Here is a 23,668-nt window from a genome sequence, read left to right as displayed (position 1 = left end):
GAATTTCTTTAATCAAAGTAGGTGGCCACAATCCTTATCGTTGTTGTTGTTTTATATATAAAGCTAGGCCTTTTTTGCTTATTTGTGAGTCCAGACTACTCTTAATTTCATTTCTTTCTGCTTTCTGTTTTGTGGTTATGAGGTCAGGGTAGATATTTAACACATATGTGCTGTAATCACCTCAATTTGCCAAAATTTCTTATCAATTGTTCTTCTTATTAATTATTATTGCCTGTCCTCTGTTCTTGGCCTTTGTAAGGGCAAGATGCTTTAATGTTCCCCTCGGCTTGACTAACCTTTATTCAGGCTTCTTCCTGACTCTAGGCCTCTGAACTTTTTCTTAGAGCATCTACTTTAGAAAACTTTCTATTGTAAATTCTTTGTCTTTGAGATATAAATCTCCCAGCTTTTTGTCAGTTTAAAAACCCAGGAACATCTTTCTCAAGGATATGGGAGCCATCTCTTTGAAATGCAATAATTGCAGGAAATCTCCCAGTCTCTGTGGGAAGGTAGAAGCCTAACTTCCCACTTGTGACAATTAGCAAACACAATTGACCAACTTACCCACTAATATCCTTCAGTACTGTTACACTAGCTCATCCCAGTGCTTAAATGCCACCCCACCTCCTTCTTTTGTTCTATGGAGTTGAGTTCAATCTCCCTCCCCTGTTGCAAGAGTCTTCTATAAAGTCTTCCTTGCCTTCTTAACCCTTCACAGGCAATTTTTCTTTGGCACTTGTAATTTCCAAAACAAAGACTCTTTTTGGCACTTTGTTTTGCTGTTTTTTTTTTTTTTTTTTTTAATGTTTCTAGATAATATTTAGCTGACTAGATTTACAAGTTCTTCCTTTTTTAGCTCCCTGTTTAGATACCATAGATTCTTAGAAGAAGTTACTTTCCAAGTTTCTGTGTCAGTCTTCTGTAATACTAGTAGCTAGTAGTTTCCTTGTCTTTCTTTGGTGTCCTGCTGATAGAGCGAGGGTATAATCCATATATTTTTCAACCACTTAACACATCCTCAGTGAGATTGCTTTTCTCTTTTGTGTGACAGTCCACCTATCAAAAATCAATTCTTCCCTTTGAAATCAGTCAAATGTTTTATCTGGCAAAATCCCACTCACTGTGGACATGTCCTACTTAGTGTTGATCTAAACATGGTGCTCACTAATGGATTGTAAAGGTCAGATGTGTTTACCGGTCTTTGGCCAACATCTGACTTTATTATTTAGCATACCCTATGAAGAAAGATACATATTTGGGTGGCTTGCTTAACTATTCTGATCACTAATCAGGACAACTCATAAATGATTTCATAAAATGCATGACAACCCTGAAAATTTTCTATAAAAGACAAAGTTACAATTTTGAAAATAAATGTACAATTTTCCTAAGTCTCTCTCATTTGAAAAATTTACAGCCTTTCTCTTTCTATGGCTATAAAACTGATGTCGATCTTTCTTTGAGTTGGACAACTTCAATTCAAAACGCATGTGTGACATATGCATTTTTCTGTGCCAGGCACTTCACCAGGCACGGAAAGAACTGAGATAATGTACTTAAACTCAGATAAGTGTTTAAAAAAAATTATTAAATAAGCACACTTTTATAATATTTACAGTGTGTTGACTGATAGAGTTTTTAATGTAACAATGATAAATTTAAAGATCTTCCCCAAGACTACTGCTTTTTTATGTTAAATATTAATATGTTTTGCTTTTTCTGTCAAAACACTGGCCCCTGATGGACATGGCTCTTGTCTTTTCAGTCTAAGAACCTATGATGTGGGAGGATATCTGTGCGGCTTGAAATTTTGTTTATATGGGCAAGGAGTAATCAGATTCCTTGCTCTGTTAGATTTCTATCAACAAGGTCATAATTCCAGGTGACCAGCCATGCCAGGAGTGAAGATACAGTACCACACATGGCCTATGAAATTGGAAGGTCATGGCTGAAACACTCACAGGCATTTTAGACACGTTTCTAAAAGTGGAAGAGGGAAGGAACAGGATTGAGATTCCCCACATCAATTTTAATTTTCTTTTCTCTTTGTTAGTTCTAACATTGTCTTGGTGGCACCAGATTATCAGGAAATGATAAAAGAAAATATGAATCTTATTATCTGGGACTTTATTTGCTCCGACCCTCATTCTTGCCAATCAGTTTGAATTTTCATAGAAACCTAATTTTGTCTACTGCCTTCTCAGGGCAAAAGGCTTACAACTCACTTCTGCTCATCCTCATTTCTTATGCAGGGAAGGAGCGATAAAAAGACAGTAATAGAACTGTACTTTTTTTCTATATAACATTTAATTTCAGATGTGTTTTTCTTCCCCTAATGTGCAGGTTTTCTTCCTTATGAATAAGAAACATGGTCTATAAGGGAGCTGCTACCAACCACTGATTTACACAAACCAGTAGCCTTTGTTTAATGGTTCTGCTTCAGAATCAGTAAATATTGTATTGATTTGGTTTCTCTAGTATAGCAGGTCACCTCCAAGCTCTTCTAAACTTTTGTTTTCCTTTTCACTTTTTAGGAACTGGTTTGTAGGACAGATTCTTCACCCTGCATGAACTCCAAATGACAGTTTCTAGTGTGGTCTGGTAATCATGCCTGATTCCTCTTTTCCATATAACCATATGATATGCTTTTGTAGGTAAGACATTCAAGGTTTCATTTCACAAATGTTGTCTAGAACCTACAATATGCTGGACACTGAGATAGTGCAGAAAGATGAACACAGACTTTAAAGGTTAGTGGACTGTATTACTGCCACACTAAATAGTGTTTATTGAATGTGTGTGTGTGTGTGTGTGTGTGTGTGTGTGTGTGTATACATATACTCTTGTACATACTCATACACATTTAGGTCCATGAAACTTTTTCTTTCATATAAAATATATAGTGGAGTAACAAATTATGATGATTCACCGAGTAATTTAACTTTTACCTAATAGAAGGTAAAAATGCCAAAATGCACATTTCACGCAACAAATTTAGGACTTTAAGGAAAAGTACACATGTCATAAGGATTAAATGGTTATACCTAGCCTCTCCATGAGTATTCAATGGAAATTGTAGGATCTTCCTTAAAAGTTAAATACTTACTCATCTCTGCAAACAGCTGTCTTCTTTCTGCCATGGTATTTCCTCTTTTCCCACTATCTTCAATCATTCTATGAGACAAAATGGTTACAATATATATTATCCTCATGCTTGAGGCAAACAGCTATTTCTATGTAAATGCACTTGCTGTAGTTAGGCCACAAACACAGACGAACTATTTAAAACTGTGTTTTTCAAAAGTTATATTTTCACTAACTTAAATTGCTGTACATATTTTTCCATATATAATGTTGTTGTTGTAGGGGGTATACCATTTTTACTTTTTAACATATGACAACTACAATAGCAAATGACCTTGTGCTATAACTGAATACAACCGTCTACAATTGATTAGGTGATTCATTTCACATATATTCTTTCAATTTTGGGAATACCTATGAAGAATATAGCAGTTATTATGGATCTCATTCAATAAATGATGAGATTGAGAGTCTCATGAACTTAGTGTAGTTAATGGCATAGACGTTTAGACTCTAAGACCTGTATGCCTTCCACCACATTCTGCTGCAAGTTGTCCCTTGTGCACCCCAAAACCTCATTTTAGAAGCAGGTAATTTTCTAAATGTTCATTCCTAAGTTGTGTGTGTGGAAACTGCAATAGTTTTTGTATACATCATTTCATGCAAGGTGGTTAGGTTGGGTCACATCTCTCTAATTAAATAAACATACTATTGTCTGCAGTGGATCTATTTTTAAAAATACCAGCAAAACAGAGAATGAAAAAAGATACAAAAAGTTAAAATTTGACTTGAGGAAAAAGAAATTAATGAGAAAGTTAATGGAAATGTTGTTTAGTCAGATAGAGGGTTTTGGGCTAAATAGCAAGGGTTTTATAGGTTGATGGAGTTAGCTTTTCAGTATATCTAATAAAACTTAAAAAAATAAGGTTTCCTCTCTCTCACAGACGTGTATACATTTATACGTATACCACTATATTTTGAATCTCAGGCCGGGTAAATATAAGGCATAGCTGATCTTTTTGCCTGCTCTTTCTCAAATATGGGTCTTTGTCCATGTTATTTTTTTGTCTGGATTGCCCTCTCCCTATGTTTAGCTAACTTACGGTTACCCTTCAGGTCTCAACTTAAGTGTATCTTCCTCCGAAATTCCCCTAACTCTCTATGATTGGGTGGGTATGGTGCTGAGCTTAACAAATCATTATTGAGTACCTTCCATACTCCAGACACCAAATGAAATTCTGGGTATACAACAGTGATCAAGTCATAGCTCCTGCCCTCAAGGTTCTTACACTCTAATGGGGGAGATGCAAAAGCATACAAGCAATGAAAACACAATGAGGGACTTATAGCTGTAGAAGTGGAAAGAAAGGTATGTGAATGTGAGAGAGGTTATTTCCTGGGGGTCAATTTAACAGAAGTATTTGCAGAAGAGTGCTCAAGAGGCAGTAATAGTGCTATGTACAAATTGACTCACTCGAAGGTAAAAGGAAAAATTGGTGGTGAAACATTGTGCTGTCAGTCAAACTGGTCAAACAGCCTCAGCAGTTGCTTTCATGAGTCAAGGATTATTTGCCTATTTCCAGACAAGGAAAGAAGGGCATGGATCAGCCTTTTTACAGAGTTAAGGAAAATGTGTACCCATCCACAATGGTTGATAATATAACCAGGGTCAGGTTAAACAATAATTGGAAAGGAGCAGAGTTTTTAATGAAGCTTTGGTAACAATTCACTGCTGAACACGATGAAATATTTTCCTTTTTGTGAGATTTTAAATATGTAGGTATGGTTAATATACTCATATAGAGAGATATCCGAAGAAAAACATGTCCCCCCTGGTTCACCTAACCCCATCATTACTCCAGAGGAAGTCGATAGATACGAAGCTGACATTCACAAAATAGTCTGGATATAGCCTCCAATTTTTATTTCAAGAGATGGGAAGTAGAGCTGAGTCAAAAGAGAGATAGGGGATAGAACCAGTGATATGTTCTTGTATCTGTCTATATGCTGAAATGAGATAAAAAAAAAACAACAACATTAAAAATAAATCACAAAGGATGGCAGGCTGGAAAACTCTGATTGAAAATGTCAGGGAGGTAAAGACTGGCTTCTGAACTCCAAGGACTTACTGCCTGTGTTACTCATCTTTTACTGTTGTGACACCTCTTTGTCTAGTTGATTTTTTGTGTGATTCACTGTAAGGGTTTTAAGGGCAGCAACGTCAAAAATTTTAAATTCTTCACAGCGCCTAGCAAAATCCAATGAACAAATACTAGGTATACTTATTGTACAAAACAAACAAAAAACAAAAACAAAGAGACAAGTCTGCTTTCCATGAAATAGACCTCAATTGTATTTTCAAAAACGGACTCAGAAAAGAGTAAAATTCAAATTGTACTAGTTTCAGAGATAATTATTTGAAAGGAGAGAAACTATATCTATAGTAATCTAGGGCCATACATTTTAAACCAAAACCTTGTCTTATGAAACAGACGTTGAATTAGATGCAAACTATGTTGATATCATCTTTTGGTCTATTTATTACCTTTTTCCTCTTCTTCTTCTTCTTCTTCTTTTTTTTGGTTAATTAACTCATAAAAGAACCATCATTTGTTACACAATACGTATTAATTCTCACTTCTAAGTAAAATATATACCTTATGAGGAAAAGAAGGAAAAACTCAGTGGTGTGAAATAATAGAAAGCATGGAATATAATCATAAATATAAAAGGAAAAATTACACACTTCTCGTTTTACTCCCCAAGTTTCCTGGGAAGCAGCACTGTCAGATAAAATTGAGAATACTCACTTATTACCCATTGATCACAGTCATAATAGTGAAAAAGGGAGACACGCTAGTTTACAGCTTACATTGATTCAATAGTGGAACTTGCAGACAAAGTAAGCTCATGAATCCAACAGGCAAGGAGCCCCATTCTGGGAGCCTTAGTTTGCAATTTAACTTTGATCGGTAGGATTTGAGACACATGCCTGAGACACACATTCTCATGGCTTTAGAAAGAGAGAAGAGCAACACTTTCAGTAGGGGAAGGAGGGGCTCCGTTTAGTGAGCAATTTTACTTCTGAAGTTGTCAAGCTTAGCTTTTCATGACTTTCAGTATAACAATAGCTCCTCAAAGTCGTATGGAGAAGATGAAGGGAAAATAACCCATCTGTGATAACACAATGTCACAAAGTGCATGGCTCACTAATAGGCCTAATTGGGGTAAGTTTGTGTTGCTCCTTCAAGTAGATGAGATGCTTACAATCTTAGAATTTACCAGAAGATTACATGAACATCAAAAGAGCAAAACAGAACTAACAATGATAAATAAGTGATGAGCCCATCAGATTTTTTTTTTTCCCATTAACTAGAGCTCAGCCTCACGAATTATACAGGGTATGTGTTGTTTTCACTTATGAGAATCCATCCATTCATTTTCTTCAGAAATGTTTATAATGTAACTATGATTTTTAGACACTCTACTAGTTTCTCAAGATCCAAAGATTAGTAAGACATGATCCTTGCCCTTAAAAAGCTCACCGTTTTGAAAGGGAAACACGTTATTTTAACAAATAATTTTAATTTGGTGTAGTATGTACAATAATGAAAGTATGCACTGCTAAATATAGTAGTTTATTTCTGGAAAGATCTGAAAAAGGCATCAAAGAAAGGGTGACTCTGGAAAAGAGTTTTAAAGGGTGAATAGAAATTTTCCAGATAGAAAAGAGCAAAGGAAGGGCAATTATAGTTAGAGGGAATCATGAAAAAGCATGGAGCTTTAAAAAGGGTATACAGGGCATTTGGGAATTGGGGATAGTTCAGTATTGCTGAATACAAGTTCAGTATTGCTGAGTGCATCTCTGAGGAGATGCTGGAGAGGTGAACAGACAGCACATCTAGAGAGCCTTATTTGTCATGTCTAGACAGTATAGGGCTTTCCTATAAGAGACAGGGTGCCATCCAAAGTGTAAGTAGGGAACTGATGTGTACAGATTTAGGTTTTTGTTAAGATTACCCCAGCATGGTGAGTGGAGGAGAGATTGTGTAGCCAAGGGGGTAGGGGGTAGGAGTACATAATGAAGGGAAGAGTCCAGTTAGCTGGATACTTCTGTGATTCAGGAGTGAGGATATTCTGTTTTATGCTAAAAGATTGATTTCAGAGAGATTTAGAAAGCATTCAATAGGACTTGGTGATTGGCAGTTCTCATGGGAAGAGCAGGGGTGAGGACCTCAGCTTTTGCTCTCCCACAGCACTTCACACGTTAGGAAACAATCTGTGGCTCTCATGGCAATAATGAGTTCGTAGGAGGTGAGTTCACCAAGTCACCCTTGTTCCAGCATAGTCATTAAAAGAGGGCTGAAAACTGGTCAGGGAGAGTTCCAACTCTTTGCCCCTATATATGCGGGAGGAATGAAATAACAGAGTAGGACAGTGTGGGAAACAGCAAGACATAAAGAATAAATCTAAATGTAGGACACAAAGTGTTAGAAGAAATGTGAACTGTATTTTGGCAAAGTGAGAATAAGTTCACATTGAAATATCACATTCTCGTTACTTCCTTCACATCATCACTCCAATATCATCCACAATAAACATACATTTCTATTACATATGACATAGAAGACATTTTAAAGGTAGAAGTTTAACCTAATGGTGTCTTCCATTTGTATACGTTTCTGAAGATTATAAAATGCTTTTCCCTATAACCTTGTGAGGAGGTGGGGGAGATATTATAATTTCCAAGTTACAGTGGAAGAACTTAAGACTCGGGCAGGTAAATTGGATGCTCAAAAACATACAGTATTTTCTGGCAGGGCAGGAAATTGAATCCACTTTTTCTTTTTTGCTTTTAATATTTAAATTCCTAGGCTGGTATGAATTCTAATTGCCAGTAATCTTATTCCATCTGCCACTGTTCCACACTAATTAAGATTTTTCTGAAACTGGTAAACTGAAAAGAAGTTGATAGAATTCAGTAACTACCAGGCCAAAAGCAGAATGGAGAGGGGAAGGGTCCATAGCACTCTCAAATTTCACTGAGATTTCTTTGTGGGACACTTCCTAATGGGATCCTCTTATTTTAATACATTGTTATACTGGAAATTATCACAGTGATTAAAATAATTTCCAGCCTCCAGATTTATGTCAACCCAGACACATATAAACACAGCAACTCACACACCAATTCACACTCTCACAGTTTTCAATCCGCAAAAGCCGACAATGTTTTCAGAAACGTCTGGCTCTGCTTTGCTTTTGCTCCATTTTAACAAATACTGAAGACTTGCAGACTTTGTGTTTAGTATGATGACACTGTTTCCATGCTTTATTTTCCTCCATTTTGCTCCAGGTGGTTGACAAGAAGATGCTGGGTTCAGCAGTCATCAACTGCTGCACTCTCTGAAGTTAATAACTGCAATGAAGGCCATTTCAAGCTCCTTTTCCTCCTTTAATTGATTTATTGGCAGCATATACATGCCTGTTTCCATTTCTGTTAATGAAAGAGGCCTCTGATATGACTTTCTCAGATTTACATTCTAGTCCTACTCTTTGGCAATATAATAAAAAAGCATTCAGAGCTCTTTCCTGAGGCAAGGTATAACTGCATTTCCTTTTACTTCCTAGTCCTTTATTGAGAGATGAGCCCCTGAAATTAGGAAAATACTGTTACTAAAATAAATGGCTATAATGGGTTTCTGACTTTGTCTTTTACTTTGAACATTATCTTCTGTTTTTGGAACTTGGGTCTTGTTTTGGGGGCAAGGGTCATGAGCTCACAATTTTAGTGTAATGACCAGCTCGATATACTACCAGTGATTTGAACTTCCCTGGAATGTTATCTGCCATTGTAGTTCTCAGATGTGGTTGCCCATCACACCAGCCTGGAGACTGTACCAAAAATACAAATACCTGAATTTACTGAATCTGGGGCTGGAGCAGAGCATTTGTGCTTTTTAAAACCACCGTAGGTTGTCCTAATACATAACCAGGTTTGAGCTAGAAATATGATGCTAGTTGAGCTTGACCATGAACTTATTTGCATAACATTAGGTTGGAATTCTTATGTTGCTTTGTAATATGTTTCTCTAGCTCATAATACACATTATAAAATATACTTTGAGCCAAAGGAGAAGATAATTAATTCTTTGGGGAATGTAAATATACATATACATACATTGATACAGGTACCTAATGAGGCAAACTTAAAAAAATAGAAAATGCCATTAAAAATGAGAAAACCATTTTTATTCTGGGAAAAAATGACTCTCGGTGGTACTTTCAAGTCAGAAAGGAACCTGCTGTTCTGGGGTAAGAGAGTCCATGACATTTAAGGACATTTGGTTTTATTTGGTTTCATTTGATTTCATTTGACTTGGAACAAAGCTAGGACTCCTGCTCCATAGCAGCTGGTATCACCCTCACCTCCCTCTTACTATCAGTAAGGGCTTCAAGACTGCAAAGTGAAGCTGGGAGCAACTTGGCATGGGTAAAAAGGAACTTTCTGGAAGGAAAATGATCAAAATTTGGACTGTCATGTGAGGTTCATAGTTATGAGAATGCCTCTGAAGGACTAGGGAACCGTGCCAAGAGCTTGATCAAAAGGACCCAAGGGTACCAAGGGGAGACACCCGTAAGGAGGGTGGCGTCTGTTTGCTGCACTGTGCTGGGATCTCAGCTCTTTCAGATAACCATGTTTTATCCAACATGATGTGCCTTTGGGACAATGGCTGTGTGTGTGTGTGTGTGTGTGTGTGTGTGTGTGTGTGTGTGTGTGTATCTGTATTGCTCAAGAGCAGTAATGTTAGGTGTATAGGCACACATTGTCATGGTGGAACAATGGGCGACCCTAACACTGGAGTGAAAGTGTTCCCAGCTCTCCTGCTGGAACTGCAGAGTTCTTAAGTTCTTCATGTCTGTGGGGCGGATGTTGGGAAATGACAGCCTTCTTATCATTTGGAACATTCTCAATTCAGTCTAAGATGGCACTGTTTATAAACATAGGTCTGTTTCTTTTTCCTAAGTAACTAATAAATGAAAATTCCCCTCTTCTCCATAATTAGAAGACTATTTTTCCATTAATCTTGCAATAAGAAAACCCTAAATTTTGTAATTGAATTTTTTGAGCCCCCACTTATTTCATTACAGTGGGATTATAACACACACACACACACACACATTTATAAAAGTAAAATATTTTGGAAAACTTTAAAGATTGTAATCCCAATTATTTTTTTCAAGTGACTGAGCTAAATTTAGCTTCTCAGTAAAAGGCTGTGACAAGACAGAATATATTCACTGATTAAGCAGTGCAAAACAGTCTAGTCTGTCATTTTTTTAAGGTTTAGGGCCTTTTAATGATTTGATAAAAGGGATGGACCTTCACCTCCCCTTCACTCCCCAAATATTCATGTCCATGGATACACAAACAAAGGAATTATAGTTCCCTGCATGGGCTGGTTTAGGGGAAGAAGGCCGGGATTTGGTGAGAAACAAAGGTAGCTTTATTTTATAGGCAGCACCAACTCATAGTGAAAGGGGGCAGCCAGTCACAGTGGATGCATCGATAGAGCAACTATCCAGGGGAGAGAGCAGAAGGCTGGCAGCGGCTTCATAAAGCCAGGAAAGGAGAGATGTTCAGGTGGGGCAGTGATGATAGGAGAAGGCTCCCCCCCTTCTTCCACCTCCCCCCCCCCCCCCAGGTCAGGGGTTCCTCATGTGGTAGAAACCAGAGTGCCGGGGTATACAAACTCAATATTCATGTGTTAGGCCACAACCGTCAGCTGGGAAATCCAAAGTACTGTGGGACATCACCAGCATGACTCCTAGTGCTTGAAAGGATTCTACTTTATCTTTTGTTTTGGAAGATCTTAGAAAGAGTGGCAGAAAGAAATAGGTCCTCCCTTGTCCAACTATCATGTGTTGAGAACCACAACAACCAGAGCTGCTACTGATCACGGGCTAATTGTTATCTAGACTTCTAGGAGTGTGATTTCCATGAGAACTGGGAAAAGGAGAATGAGAATAAAAGTGGATGACAGAACATGGAGCATTGAGATGTTAGCCAGAGAGGCTTGTGTGCTTGAAAATTTCCATTTCATTTTTTAGGGTTGGGGAGTGCTGAGTTTGGGAAGGTGGAAAAGTGCTAGGTAGGCAAGTAAATACATTGTTTTCTGCAATAGGACAAGTTTTCTGCAACAGTACAAAAAAATCTGACTTTTTCTGGGAGAAGAAATAGTAATAGTAAGAATAAAAATAAGAATAATTGGCACAACACTAATTAAAACAATTATAATTTCACAAAAAAAGCTTACTATGTACCAAGTACCATGCAAAAAATTTCACATTTATGTTCTTGTAAGTACACCATAATGTTATTATTATTCCCATTTTACTGATGTGGAAACCAACCTTCAGAGAGATTAAGTAATTGCCCAAATGACCAATTTAGGGTTTAAAACCAGACATGTCGGACTGTAGAGTCCATTGGGCCTCTTAAGAAAGACCAAAACGGCATTGTATTATGACTCAAGAGGACCACTCTCTTTTTTTCCCTAAGGGTAGTGGTGGTAGGACATTGCCCACACATACACATACTGAATTGGGGTAGAGCATAATTTAAGATATGCATCAGTGGACATCAAGGAGAGCTAGGCAAGATGGAGTTAATATGTCACAATGTCACAATTTTGCTAGGGAAAGAGACCTGTAAGTCATAAGGTGCATATATCCTCTGCATTCCTCCCTTCATTTTCTTCCCCCTCTCCTCTTTCCATTTTTTCTCCTCTACCTCTGATCCAGCCTTCTCTTCTTGCTCTTAATTTTATTTCCTTAACCCAGCTCCTTTAGTCATTGTCTTCATTTCTACGTGTATGAGGGAATATGACTCAAACCAACGAAACAGACAGTTCTTAGCTTGAGAAAGAAAGACCAGGCAAGTACAGTGGGAAAAGAAAAAAGGAAGTTTTACGATGAGTAAGTTCTGAGGCTCTAAATAATGTACAGTGTGGTGACTGTATTTAATTATACTGTATTTTAAATGTGAAATTTGCCAACAGAGATCTGGTTTTCATCAAAAATAAAAAATTAAAAAAGATAACTAGTGAGGCGATGGATATCTTAACTTTGTGGGAATCATTTCACAATGTATACGTGTATGAAATACTCATGTCGTACATTTTAAATATGTTACAATTTTATTTGTCAATTATACGTCAATAAAACTAGGAAAAAATCAATTTTATGTCCTTAAAAATGCAAATTTTCCTCAGAGAATTTGAAAGTCCACCTTAGGTTAACAAATTTAGTTGCCTTTTTTTTAAAAAAAATACTTGTTTGAGATAAATACAGTGAGGACATGGCAATTTTGATTGACTGGGAAAAAGAAACAATCATTGCTCTTGAATACTTCCTGGAGAGATCAGGTTTGGATGATATGCTCCGGAGGCTACAGGAGGCAACGGTCTTTTGAGATAAGGAAGATGGGAGGGGAAATGGTGGAAGAGGGCTAAGGTAGGTAGGTGGGAAGATGTCAATATAACCATTACTATGTATTTATGGATTCAGAACCAATAACAAAGTGTCAGAAGAATGCAGACCAAGATAGGTATAAAAGATCAAAGGGAATGTTTACTAAATTAAAAAAAAAATCCCTTTCTTCCCTACTAATTCTTCTATATGTCTCTGAAAATTTATTTGTGCCAGAACAAATATTATTAAAGGGTAAATCTCAAGAATTCTGTTATAGTGTGCAGAAGGAGCTATTTTGTTTTCACTTAAAATGAGGACTTAAGGGAACCTACATTTAACCACTTTTCAATCTAGTTTAATGTCTCAGTAAAAAGTGGAATAGAGATCAACCCATAGTTAAATATTAAATTAATTAAAATGATGCTTTTTTGTTCCATTTCCCCACTCACATTCTCTCTATGGAGAATATCTCAGGCTTAAACAATATAAAAGAACTTAGAAAATAGCAATGACATTGTAGGGACTCGGATGATTGCTATCCAATAAAAGTACAGCCAAGTGTCTGCGGTTAATGAATACACAGGCCAAAATTAAATAGGCCACATGGAAAAGAAACAGGCAGAGTATATGAACAGCCAACAGTTATGGCTGCAAGATCCCCAGCAGTAAACAATGGCATTTTGCAAACCATGGTCCTTTCCATGAGACAAGCGTTGACTCGCTTGACAGGAGTACAGAATGGAAAGAGAAGAAACAGAGGCTGCCCTTATTTCTTGCCTCTGGATCTGTTTGTATGAAATATAGGGCTCTTAGTTATGTCCCTTCCATTGAAGAGAGTTTTGTCTGAAATTAAGGGGAACGACCAGAAAAAAATCTCTGTTTCTCGAGAGAGCCATGGCTCTACATTGGTAGCTGCCAAGAATTTGAGTGGGGATGAATAGCTGGTGGGAATGAGCCTTTCTTTTCAGTCTTGAATTACGCAGGCCCTCTAAATCATCCCGTTGAGGCAGAGGCATGAATGCCTGGGTAATGTAGCAGGAAGGGACTATGAGATTCATTCACTGATAATAACAGCCAACATTAATTAAGTGCCTGCCATGTGTGGGTAGGCTCTGAACTTAGCATTTTACATAAAATATCCTATTTACTTCTACCCTAACTTTGAGATAGGTCATGTTATACTATCCTGTTTTACAGAGGAGAAAACCAAGGCTGATGAGGTAGACAGAATAACGCTTTCCACAAGGATGCCCATGTCCTAATTCCCAGAATTTGTGAATATGGTACCTTACATGGCAAAAGAGACTTCACTGATGTAATTAAATTAAAGATCTTGAGATTATCCTGGATTATCTGTGTGGGCCCAATTAATTATAATAGTCCTCATAAAGGAAAGAAAGACTTTGAAGATGGAGGAAAGGCCCACAAACTAAAGAATGTAGGTGGCCTCTAGAAGCTGGAAAAGGCAAGGAAACGGATTCTCCTCTAGAACTTTCCAGAAGGAAAGCAACCCTGCCGACACCCTGATTTTAGCATAATCAGACCCATTTTGGACTTCTGGACCTCCAGAACTATAAGATAATACATCTGTGTTGTTTTAGGCCAGTAAATTTGTGATAATTTGTGACTGTGGGAACAGGAAAATAATACAGCTGAGAAAGATTAAGAAACTTTCACAAGAGCTCATTGCTGGCAGCCACCAAACTAGGGTTTGCACTTCAGAAATCTCTCTAGAGGGTATATACTCAGTCATCGTGCTGTTCTGCTAACTGATTCTTTCGTAGACTCTATTAGCTCCTAAATATAATATATTCATTTATTGAAACCTACATATGTTAATTACAAATTTTCATGATCTTATTTAATCCTCAGATGTAGTGGTTTTAATATCCTCATTTTACAGGTGAGGAAAGTGAGACTTAAGAGATTTTAAAGAGTTGAAATTTAAACTTAGGTCAGTCTGACAGACATTCACTCTAAGCTTTTACTCTCTTCATCCTACTGCCATATATGTTTGACCAACACTTACAAAGCACCTGCTAAATGCCATCATAAAACAAACTCAAATTGAGTACTTTCTCCCTCAGTAATTCCTGAACACATCTGGATGGCTCATACAGGAGTCACTATATCAACTACATGCTAGAAATATTCCACTCCAGAGGGTTAGTGCTGAAATCCTTGGACAAAAGGTTACCATTGACACAAACCCTTTCAATTTCAGGGGCTTCCTGATTAGAAATAACTAGGCTGCACTCTGATTCCATTTATATCAATATTTTTAATTAGTTTTCCTTGCTTAATTAATACGATCAAATTTAATAGAGGTAAATATAGTAAAGAATATTTTCAGATTACTGAAATATGAGATCACACATCTGACTATCACAGTAGAAGAATCACTGCAACCCAGTCTACCACATATCGAAAATCATCTGGATGGGAGAATGCTCTGCTTATAATAGATATAATATTATGAAACATAAGATTTGCCAGCTAACTAAAGGGTGTGGACATGAGGTGCCTGCTACTGGGAACTTTATAACTCCAAAAGCCAATACTGCAAAGAATTACATTAAGCCAATTAAAAGATCACACACTTACTTAGTATTATTCTTACTATAAAATAAAAGACAAAGTGATATACAGTCATGTAGACACAGACCTGCCCAGAGAACCAGAAAACAAAGCTAAGTTTTGAATTACAATTCTCCCAATTAGTATTTGTAAATACCCCCCCCCCACACACACACACACTCTGCGCTTCTCTGACTCATGATGGCCATATTTCAAATACCTCCATTTCACAGATACACCAGTAGAAACAGTCACAGTGATTCAAAATAAGAACTGTAGCACTCGAACAAAACATTTTTAGCCAAATAGCATTAACACCACTGTAGACATACTTTTGAGATTGTAAAAAATCACTCTTCTGATGCATCATACGAGGATGTGTTCTCTCCGTGAATCTGTAAATACTGAAAGCCAGTGTTCCAGATTTATGCTTCAGCGTTTGCATTTACGGAAACAAGTGTCCCTGGCCCTCATCAGAACACAGCAAAGGGTAATAGCAGCAGGCTCAGTGTCCCTGACTGAACAATCCGTTCTTTTTTAACAAAGGCTTTTGTGGAGGGTACTTAAGCTACTTCCTGACGGTGCTGAGCACACAGGCTAGCGTCCACCACTTCACTGTCATTCAATGCACCAGAGCAGTGATGCACTTAATAGCACCTTAGTGACTTCAAAGACTAAATGAGTCTAAACTACTACCTGGAAATGATTAGGCCCTGAGAGAACTAACTACTAAAAAACTGTTTTTTTTTCTAAGCTCCACAAAGCTGTTGAAAGGGATTCTGGGACTTAGGAAGTTTACTATACGTGACCAACAGTATCCTTTGAGCTCACATAATATAGAAATCCATCTCAGAGACACTTGGTTCCAGCTGTGAGCCATTACATTATTAAGCTTGAAACATGAGTCGTTCCTGTCGCTTACAGTCACATAAAGTCAGGCCTGCCTAACATTTCAGGGGCAAATGGAAGTGGTGCATGAATAAAGGAGTCAGACCAAGACGTTCCTCACCATTACTTTCCCATTTGTAATATGTTTCTGTACTACCATTTCCTGACTTTGTGGTATCACTTGGTGAGAACAGTGAAACTCAGAAATCTAGCAATAGGTCCAAGGCTGCACAGTGAAGTAGCAAAGCAAGGTCAGAATGTAAATTTCCTGGGTCCTAGCTATAGATGCTTTTCAGTCTATCATATTGCCTTCACACGCCCATGCCACTTTTTTGTCTGTTTTGATTTACATAGCTCTATCTTTGAGCCAGTCTTTCTAGTGTGAAAACTCTAGTGTGAAATCCCTTCAAGAAAGGAATATGGGGTGTAAGGGATGAGAGGAGGAATGAAGAATGAGAATCTTGGAGTTCACAATTGAATGTCATAATCCCAAAGATCCACTGAAGTCCTTTCAAGCAAACAAGTCATTGACCTATGGTACTGCCTCATATACCAGGAAATGTTTCAAACTTGAGAATTATTGTTCTCTAAGGTCCATTAATTGTCTGCAAAGCAACCAAGCTAATGAGACCTTGAAATGACAGAGCTCTTTAAAGTTTGGTGTGCCTTTGTTCATCCAAACTTTAGCATTATGCCAATATTTTCTGGAAGTGTGTAGGGAAAAGACTTTTGTGATGGTGAAGAACAGAAAGCGAACCGGATTACTCCTTTCCAAAAAAAAAAAAAAAAAAAAGGAAAGGGAAAAAAACAATAGTCACTTTTTTAGTTTTAAAATATGTCCCTTACATATGACAAATTGTTTAGGTTTGATATAGAGCCTGCTTATATTCTTCTCACACAGAATCAGAATCAGGTGTTTTTTCAGTTTAAAAGGTTCAAACTGATTATGTAGCTTTTCTCTGCAAAACTTGTCAAGAGCTATTTGTAGCATTGATCTGGGAAACTTTCTCCAGCATGGCATTCTGCACTAATCCTTAATGTGCTGCTCATGGCTCTGGGCGTTCAGAACCAGGACCCTTCTAAGACCGTAAACGCTGCACAAAACTCCAGATATAAGGGATATCGAAAGGGGCATGACTATTAGATCAGCATTTCTTACTGTTGAATGCTCGCCTCTTTCAGACAAAGTAGAGTCCTAACAGTAGAGGGAAGGGATTCGTCAGATCAGGACAGCAGACAGACGGACAGAATAAAGAGGCATAGGTGCAGTGAGAGGAAACAGGAGAGAAAGGAGCTATAGGAGGGTGACAACTGAACCTCAAAAACATGTCCAGGCTTAGCCCGGTTTATGTGATAATCTGGGTTTTTAGTAAACCAGGTGTTTCGAGTGGCAAACACCGATATGGATACCTTTGTTTGGAAAGAAGTAGAAATGCTACATTGTTTAATTTATGAGGTCCTGGGATATTCTCATCAGCTAAGCCTGTACCGTGTATGCCTTCCTTGGTTCAGATGTGCTTCTATTATGGCAGCCTGTGATTACATGAGCTAATTGAGTAGACATGCCTCCTGTGTCTAAGGGCCTCTGTAGTAAATTAAGATGCATTCTGTAGAAAGCAAGTAAAAGCAGGATGGACTTCCCACTGCCTTTAATTTTAAGTCCAAAATCCTTAAAATGGTTTTGTAGGTCCTGAGCATTCCAGCTTATAGGTTCATCCAGGCCTATAAGCTGTAGTTATATATGTCTCAAGGCCTCCTTTCTGCCAATTCCTTTGCCTGGAATATTCTCTTTTCTCTTCCCCATGCATATCCCAACCCTCCCAACCCCAAACTTGGCCATCACCCATTAGCATCACTACCCCAGGGCAGCCTTTTCTAATTTGTCTAATACATTCTAGTTATCTGCTTTCATAAGGCCCCCATAACTTACTTTTATAACAAGTACCACAATTATAGTCATACAAGACTTTATGAAATTTTTTTTTTGTGTGTGTGTCTGTATCACTCATAAGACTGTCAGTTTCACTGAAGGCATGTACCATCTCAGCGATGTTAATTGGAAGATTTCTGTGCACAGGAGTTAAATAATACAACCAGTAATTACCGAATATTAATATAACAGTAATATACACAGGATAAACGAGAGATGGGAAGAGACTAAGAAGCTTTGGAAAATTTGACCTGGAAGGGCTATCAGTGGAACTCACAGATAGAAAGCTGTTCCCAAGAACTGGAGGGCTTCCTCTAAGCAGTCAGCCTTTGGTTGTATATAGTGTAAGAGGGAGGCCCATGATGGAGATGGCTCAGTTACTGCTGAGAGAAACTACTTAGAAATAAAATGAGGGAAATTATTCACTTTTATAGATTCAAATATATATTTAAGAGCCGAGGAGATGTGGTGAAGAACAGACCATTTTAGAAGGCATAATTAATATTTGACTTAAATAAGTGAAGTTTCTCAATCATTTCACAAAATAATTTTGCATGCTTACATATTGTTTTAAATTTTAAACTGCATGCTGTTTGTGGATGTAAACTTAAATAACAACTTTCATAGGTAAAATTGGACTAAATCTCCCTAATAAATGGTACCCAACTCTTTCTTTGATGATTAAGATAGTCTTTATATACATCGAAATATACAGTTCTGTTTCAGTTAAGCATCAAATGGTCAATTTTGGATACTTCTGAATATTTTTTAAAAAGCCAAGTATCCTTCAAATACTAATACTTTCACAATACAGCTGTTTAAAAATGAATACAAATTGTTTTCTACTACTGTCCAGTTTTAAATGGAGCTAATTTCTTCCCGAGCCAAAGATGAAATGTGTTGCCCTGTGGCATGTTATGCCCTTCTTAACAAACCCGAGGATGTATGGCAAAGTTTGAAGATTAAATTACATGAAAAACAAGTAAGGAATTATTCCCCATATTTTGTACTTTCTAGAATCAGGTATGTTATTTTTAATTTTTCAAAATTCACTACTGAATTTTCCATCATTATTTTTAAACAGGACCTATACTCAAACAACTTGGTTGATCCATTATGTTTTTGGCTATAATGTACTATGAAAAATTTTCAAAAGTTCGTATGTCACTCTTATTTTAAATGCACAATTTTGAGTGGCCCAAGAGCATGTGAGCAAATGTCTTTTAATCCCAAGGAGTTTAAATGAAGCCAAAAATGAAAGAATAGTGAAATTCCTACCTTTACAAAGCTGACTCCATCTTCTATCAGTGCAGCCTAGTGGTTTTAGAACCTGGAATTTAATTCTGTGTGTACAATCTCTCATTCTTCTCCCATTACCTGTGACTATTAAGATCCCTGACACATGGCTATGGAAAGCAATTCAATTCCTCATTTGGTGACAGTTGCTTGCAATAAAACCAATGGAATACGTACTTCTTAAAATGGTTTGCCTGGGTGGATGTACTCATATCCAATGTGGCTCAAATATAATTTATTTGAAATATATCTATCTTCTACAGATTTTAGAAATGAAATCTCGAACACATGGAGATTAACAATAAATAGTGTATGCACACATATGTGCAGTGTGCAAATACTAATTAGGAAAAGTAACATTTTAGAATTTAATGTGGTCTTGCCCTCTCCTGTGATTATAACTTTATCAAAGCTAACAGCTAATCTGAAGGTACAAGCACAGCACTACGTTATCAGTGTTTATCAGCACTCTCCACGTGCAGGGCATTGAACCAGAATTTCCAACTCTGTAGCATAGATGTTAGCTAGGTATATTTGCTGTAAAGTTAAATTCTGTATGGTATGTTGAACCCAATTTTCCTACTGAATTCAATTTTTAATTGAAAATAAATTCCAGAAGTAGTAAGTCATGCGAGGTAGACTTTGGGGGTGGATTAGGGATGAAAACCCTGTATCATGTAATAAAAGGAGGCAGAGATGAGAGTGAGGAAGTGGCTAGTTTCTCATGAACACTTTCATGGCCTTGTGTGAACAGTACACTTTAAAAGTTAGGTCTAGGTAGAACTGTCTCTTCTGGCTGGCAAGTGGCAGAGTGTTGAAAGATAAGACAATGAAGTAATGCAATGAATTTTCAAGAGCCCCACTAATTAATACTAATACTAATATGACTACCACTAATAAAAGAAAACCAGCATAAAAAAAATTCAACTTAATTTATAATGTCTTTTTGATCTTCTTGGTATATAATGCTCACCCCTGCCCCCCAATCTTGAAGTGTCTAGTATGTAAAGTTGCCAGATTTAGCAAATAAAAATTTATTTTTAGTATAAGTGTGTCTCAAATATTGCACAGGGCCTACATATACTATAAATTATTCATTATTTATTTAAAATTGAAATTTAACTACACATTTTGCATTTGATCTGACAATCCTACTAACAGCAGTTTAGACACAGAAAATATTTGATGGGTGACTTAATTTTCTTTACTTTGAATTATGGAAGAGTCTCTTCGTAAGCTTGCTGATTTTTATTTTTCCCATGGAATCTTTTGTTCAAATTAAGTCTTTAACTGGAGCCAAGCATCTGAAACATAACCATGGATTTGCTCCAATAGGGGCAGGAGGGCTGAAACCAACCCACTCAGGCTATATGAAATCCATTTCTTTGGCTCAGACTCCTCATTTTCAGATGAGAAAGGAGGTCCACAGAGGTGGGTGACTGTAAACCCAGTGTCTTTGCTTTACAATATGTTGTCGCTGCATATATGTATAAGCTGCATGATAGCATAGAGCACAGTTTCCTGTTCAGAAAAGGCTGTAACACTAAAGTTAGACTTTTAGGTACTACAACAAGTAGCTAAAAAGAAAAATATCTGCCATGGAAAAATATTAGGGGGAAAAACGTAACTATTTCAAAGAAATCATGGGTAAGATAAGTTTTTTTGGACTAGTCTGTAAACCTAATGATTATGGGTTGTGTTAATGAGACAATGTGGAGGTAGGCAAACAAATATTCTATTGTCTTTTTTTTTTTTTTTTCAGTTTCAGGGAGACTGATAAAACCAAGAGGAATAGGTATGAGACTAACATGGTGGGGAGAGCAGAAAACGCACAGAAACAAGGAGTGAATGAAGAAATTGAGGCTGTGCTAATCTTTCCCAAGCTCTTAGAGAGCTCACAACATTCTGAAAACATTTTACCTGCCTTCATCCTCCATCACCTGCCCTGTCACTCCGTCTACCTATAAAGTCACTAATTCTAAAGAAAGAAACAAATCCTCCACACCCATCTCTCTATTTATTAATTCATCTATTCATTAATGAAATAAAAAGTTAAATATGTGGGCTAGGCACTGTACGAGGCGCTAGTGACATAGTGGTAAGCAAGACAGAAACAGTTCCGGCCCTCAGGGAACTTATAGTCTTATGGGGGAGACAAGCATTAAAATATGATTGCACAATTAATAATGAGAAGAGATACCCACAGAGATACAGTTACTGCAAACATTGGCTACCTAATCATCATCATGCATTATTATGCATTTACTACGTGCAGAGTATTTTACATCCTTTATATCTAAAATTCAAAGAAATCTCGGAAAGGAGCAAGGTTGGTATTATTATTACTATTTTTAAAAGATAATGGAAAACTTCTTATTTTTATTTATAATTTTGTCTTCTGAGGATGCTCTTGGAAGACTCTTTGTTCTGCTAAAATATTGATGTATTTGAATCTCAAAGTTTGGATCAAGCACCGAAGAGCTAAATTTCTCTGCATAGGAAGAAGGAAAACATTTGTAGTTCCTAAGAAACAGTCTGAAAACATGTTTGAGGAGTGAAAAAAAAGAGAAGTAAGACAGAGGTTTCTGGAGAGATGAAAAAAGCTGTGTGACGCCGCCCCCAGCCCTTGCCAACTCAAAACCTTCAGTGCAATCACTAGATATGCCAGTGGGAGTGGATTCTTTGGTGGACACTGGCGAGGGGGCAGAGTTTCACTTGCAATCTGATAAAGGGGGAAATAGAGACACAGCTTGCATAATATTGAAGCCAGGGGAATAATAGGTTAAGGGACAGTAATCCCCAAGAATTCCCAAAGGTTGTGGGAACGGTTTAAACTTTCACATTGGTTCACACCAACTTTATCAGACTCCCCAAGGGACTAGGAAGTCTCAGCTGACAAGTGGATTATTCAAATGAGAGAACATGTGGACTGAGAGAGGTCCCAGAGCTAGTTATTGCATGAAAATTATATTTGAACTTAAATCTGACTCCAAGGTCTGTACTCTTCCTACTTTGCCATGTTTTCTCAATTTTGTCAAGAAGGGCAACAGGGACCACAAAGCAATACTTCTTACCTTCCATGGCTCTGCAAGGAATTAGTTCCAGATGGACCAACATACAGGCTGGACATTTTTATGTCAGAGTCCCCAGCCATTTGTGTACTGCTTGAATGCTTAAAAGTACAAAGTGCTTTTACATACATTGCTTAATGTATGGAAGTTTATTTCTAAATGGAGCATAAATAAATTGTGCTAAATAAATCTTGGGAGTTTGTTACTAATTTTTTACCACAAATTAGTCATCCAGCAGTTCCTTGATGGGCATTATCTATTATGTGCAGCTTTGCCAAGCACAGACACTCATCTGGGGAGCAAATGTGAAACTTGCATTTGCTGTGCTTGTGGACAGACTTCAAGAGCAACTTGTACATCCTGTAGGCTTTGGAAAGAAAACTGGGGACATAATGTCCTGATTCAAGCAAATGCCTATATTTATTTTTGGAATTGTTTCTTGGATGTGGGGAGATACGTTTTTTCATGCAAATTGAGGACAGGAAACACGTAGGTTAAGGGAACTCAAAATTTGAAGTCTTAAAGCTCTACTAAACTTATCTAGTGTGTCCTGAAGGTTTAATCATTAGGTAGAGTAAATCCTCAGCAGGTATAAATAAACTTAGGTTCCTTTAAGACTGTCTGCTTTGGTTGGAAAACAGCCAGATCTGCAAAGACCATCATTCCAGGTTGCCATTTATGTCTCTCTACCTTGAATTTCCCATCCCGTCTTTTCTTTGTGTCCTAATTTAGATTGTGCTTACTTTTATATCTCTGAGAATACCTACTACCTGTTGAAAACACTCTGAATGCTAATATGGAATGTTCCCAAGCTTCTTCAAAAAAATTTAAAACTTGGAGTGTGAAATTCTTTTAATATATTTGAATCCTACACCCGATTTTAATGTATGAAAAATAGCCAACATTTTACCTAAGGCCCTCATTCTGCTACATTATTCTCCTTGTTAGCTTTTCCCAAGCAGCGTTCTCAGGGGAGATGGAAGCAACCAGTCACCTAGATGTGTTACTCAGAAGGTATTAAAGCTTTTGTTTGCTCCCTTGTCATTTCTCACATGCAGAAACACAGGACATCTCTCCGTCACTCGATTGCAGATGAAGCAGCCATAGGAGCTTAAGAAAGACAAATATTTTGGAGGGGAGGTTTGGCTACAGCATTAGACATAGCTTAGTTCAAATCTCCTCACTGCCACGTGCTACCTGCATGTTCTTGGGCAAATAAGTTTTTCTTACCCTCAATTTCCTTCTTTGACATTTCAAGAAGGAAATGTAATTCTGTGAGGACTGATGAGGTAATTTTGTCAAATGTCTGGCATCGTACTTACTAGTATCTGTTACTGACATTTGTCAT

The 23,668-nt window shown here is 37.3% G+C and overlaps 1 protein-coding gene across 41 annotated transcripts in view; it reads right to left on the bottom strand.

Annotated features, from left to right (window-relative positions):
- The window catches only part of DTNA (dystrobrevin alpha), a 355,317-nt gene that overhangs the window by 122,866 nt on the left and 208,783 nt on the right, over positions 1–23,668 (bottom strand). For 17 of the 41 annotated variants that reach the window (XM_074340145.2, XM_074340141.2, XM_074340164.2 and 14 more), the window contains one exon: positions 3,107–3,174. In XM_074340145.2, the coding sequence (XP_074196246.2) occupies positions 3,107–3,173 (67 nt within the window). In that variant the 5' untranslated portion in view covers position 3,174. Of the gene's footprint in view, positions 1–3,106; positions 3,175–15,467; positions 15,588–18,230; positions 18,254–23,668 lie in introns of those variants that run through there. The other 24 variants (XM_074340150.2, XM_074340155.2, XM_074340140.2 and 21 more) reach the window with 13 other exon arrangements.

This window comes from Rhinolophus sinicus, chromosome 4 (assembly GCF_057876585.1).
Source record: "Rhinolophus sinicus isolate RSI-liver-muscle chromosome 4, RSI-T2T, whole genome shotgun sequence".
NCBI lineage: Eukaryota > Metazoa > Chordata > Mammalia > Chiroptera > Rhinolophidae > Rhinolophus > Rhinolophus sinicus.
The sequence above is the reverse complement of the archived record's forward strand: the minus strand, read 5'-3'. Positions and strand labels throughout refer to the sequence as shown.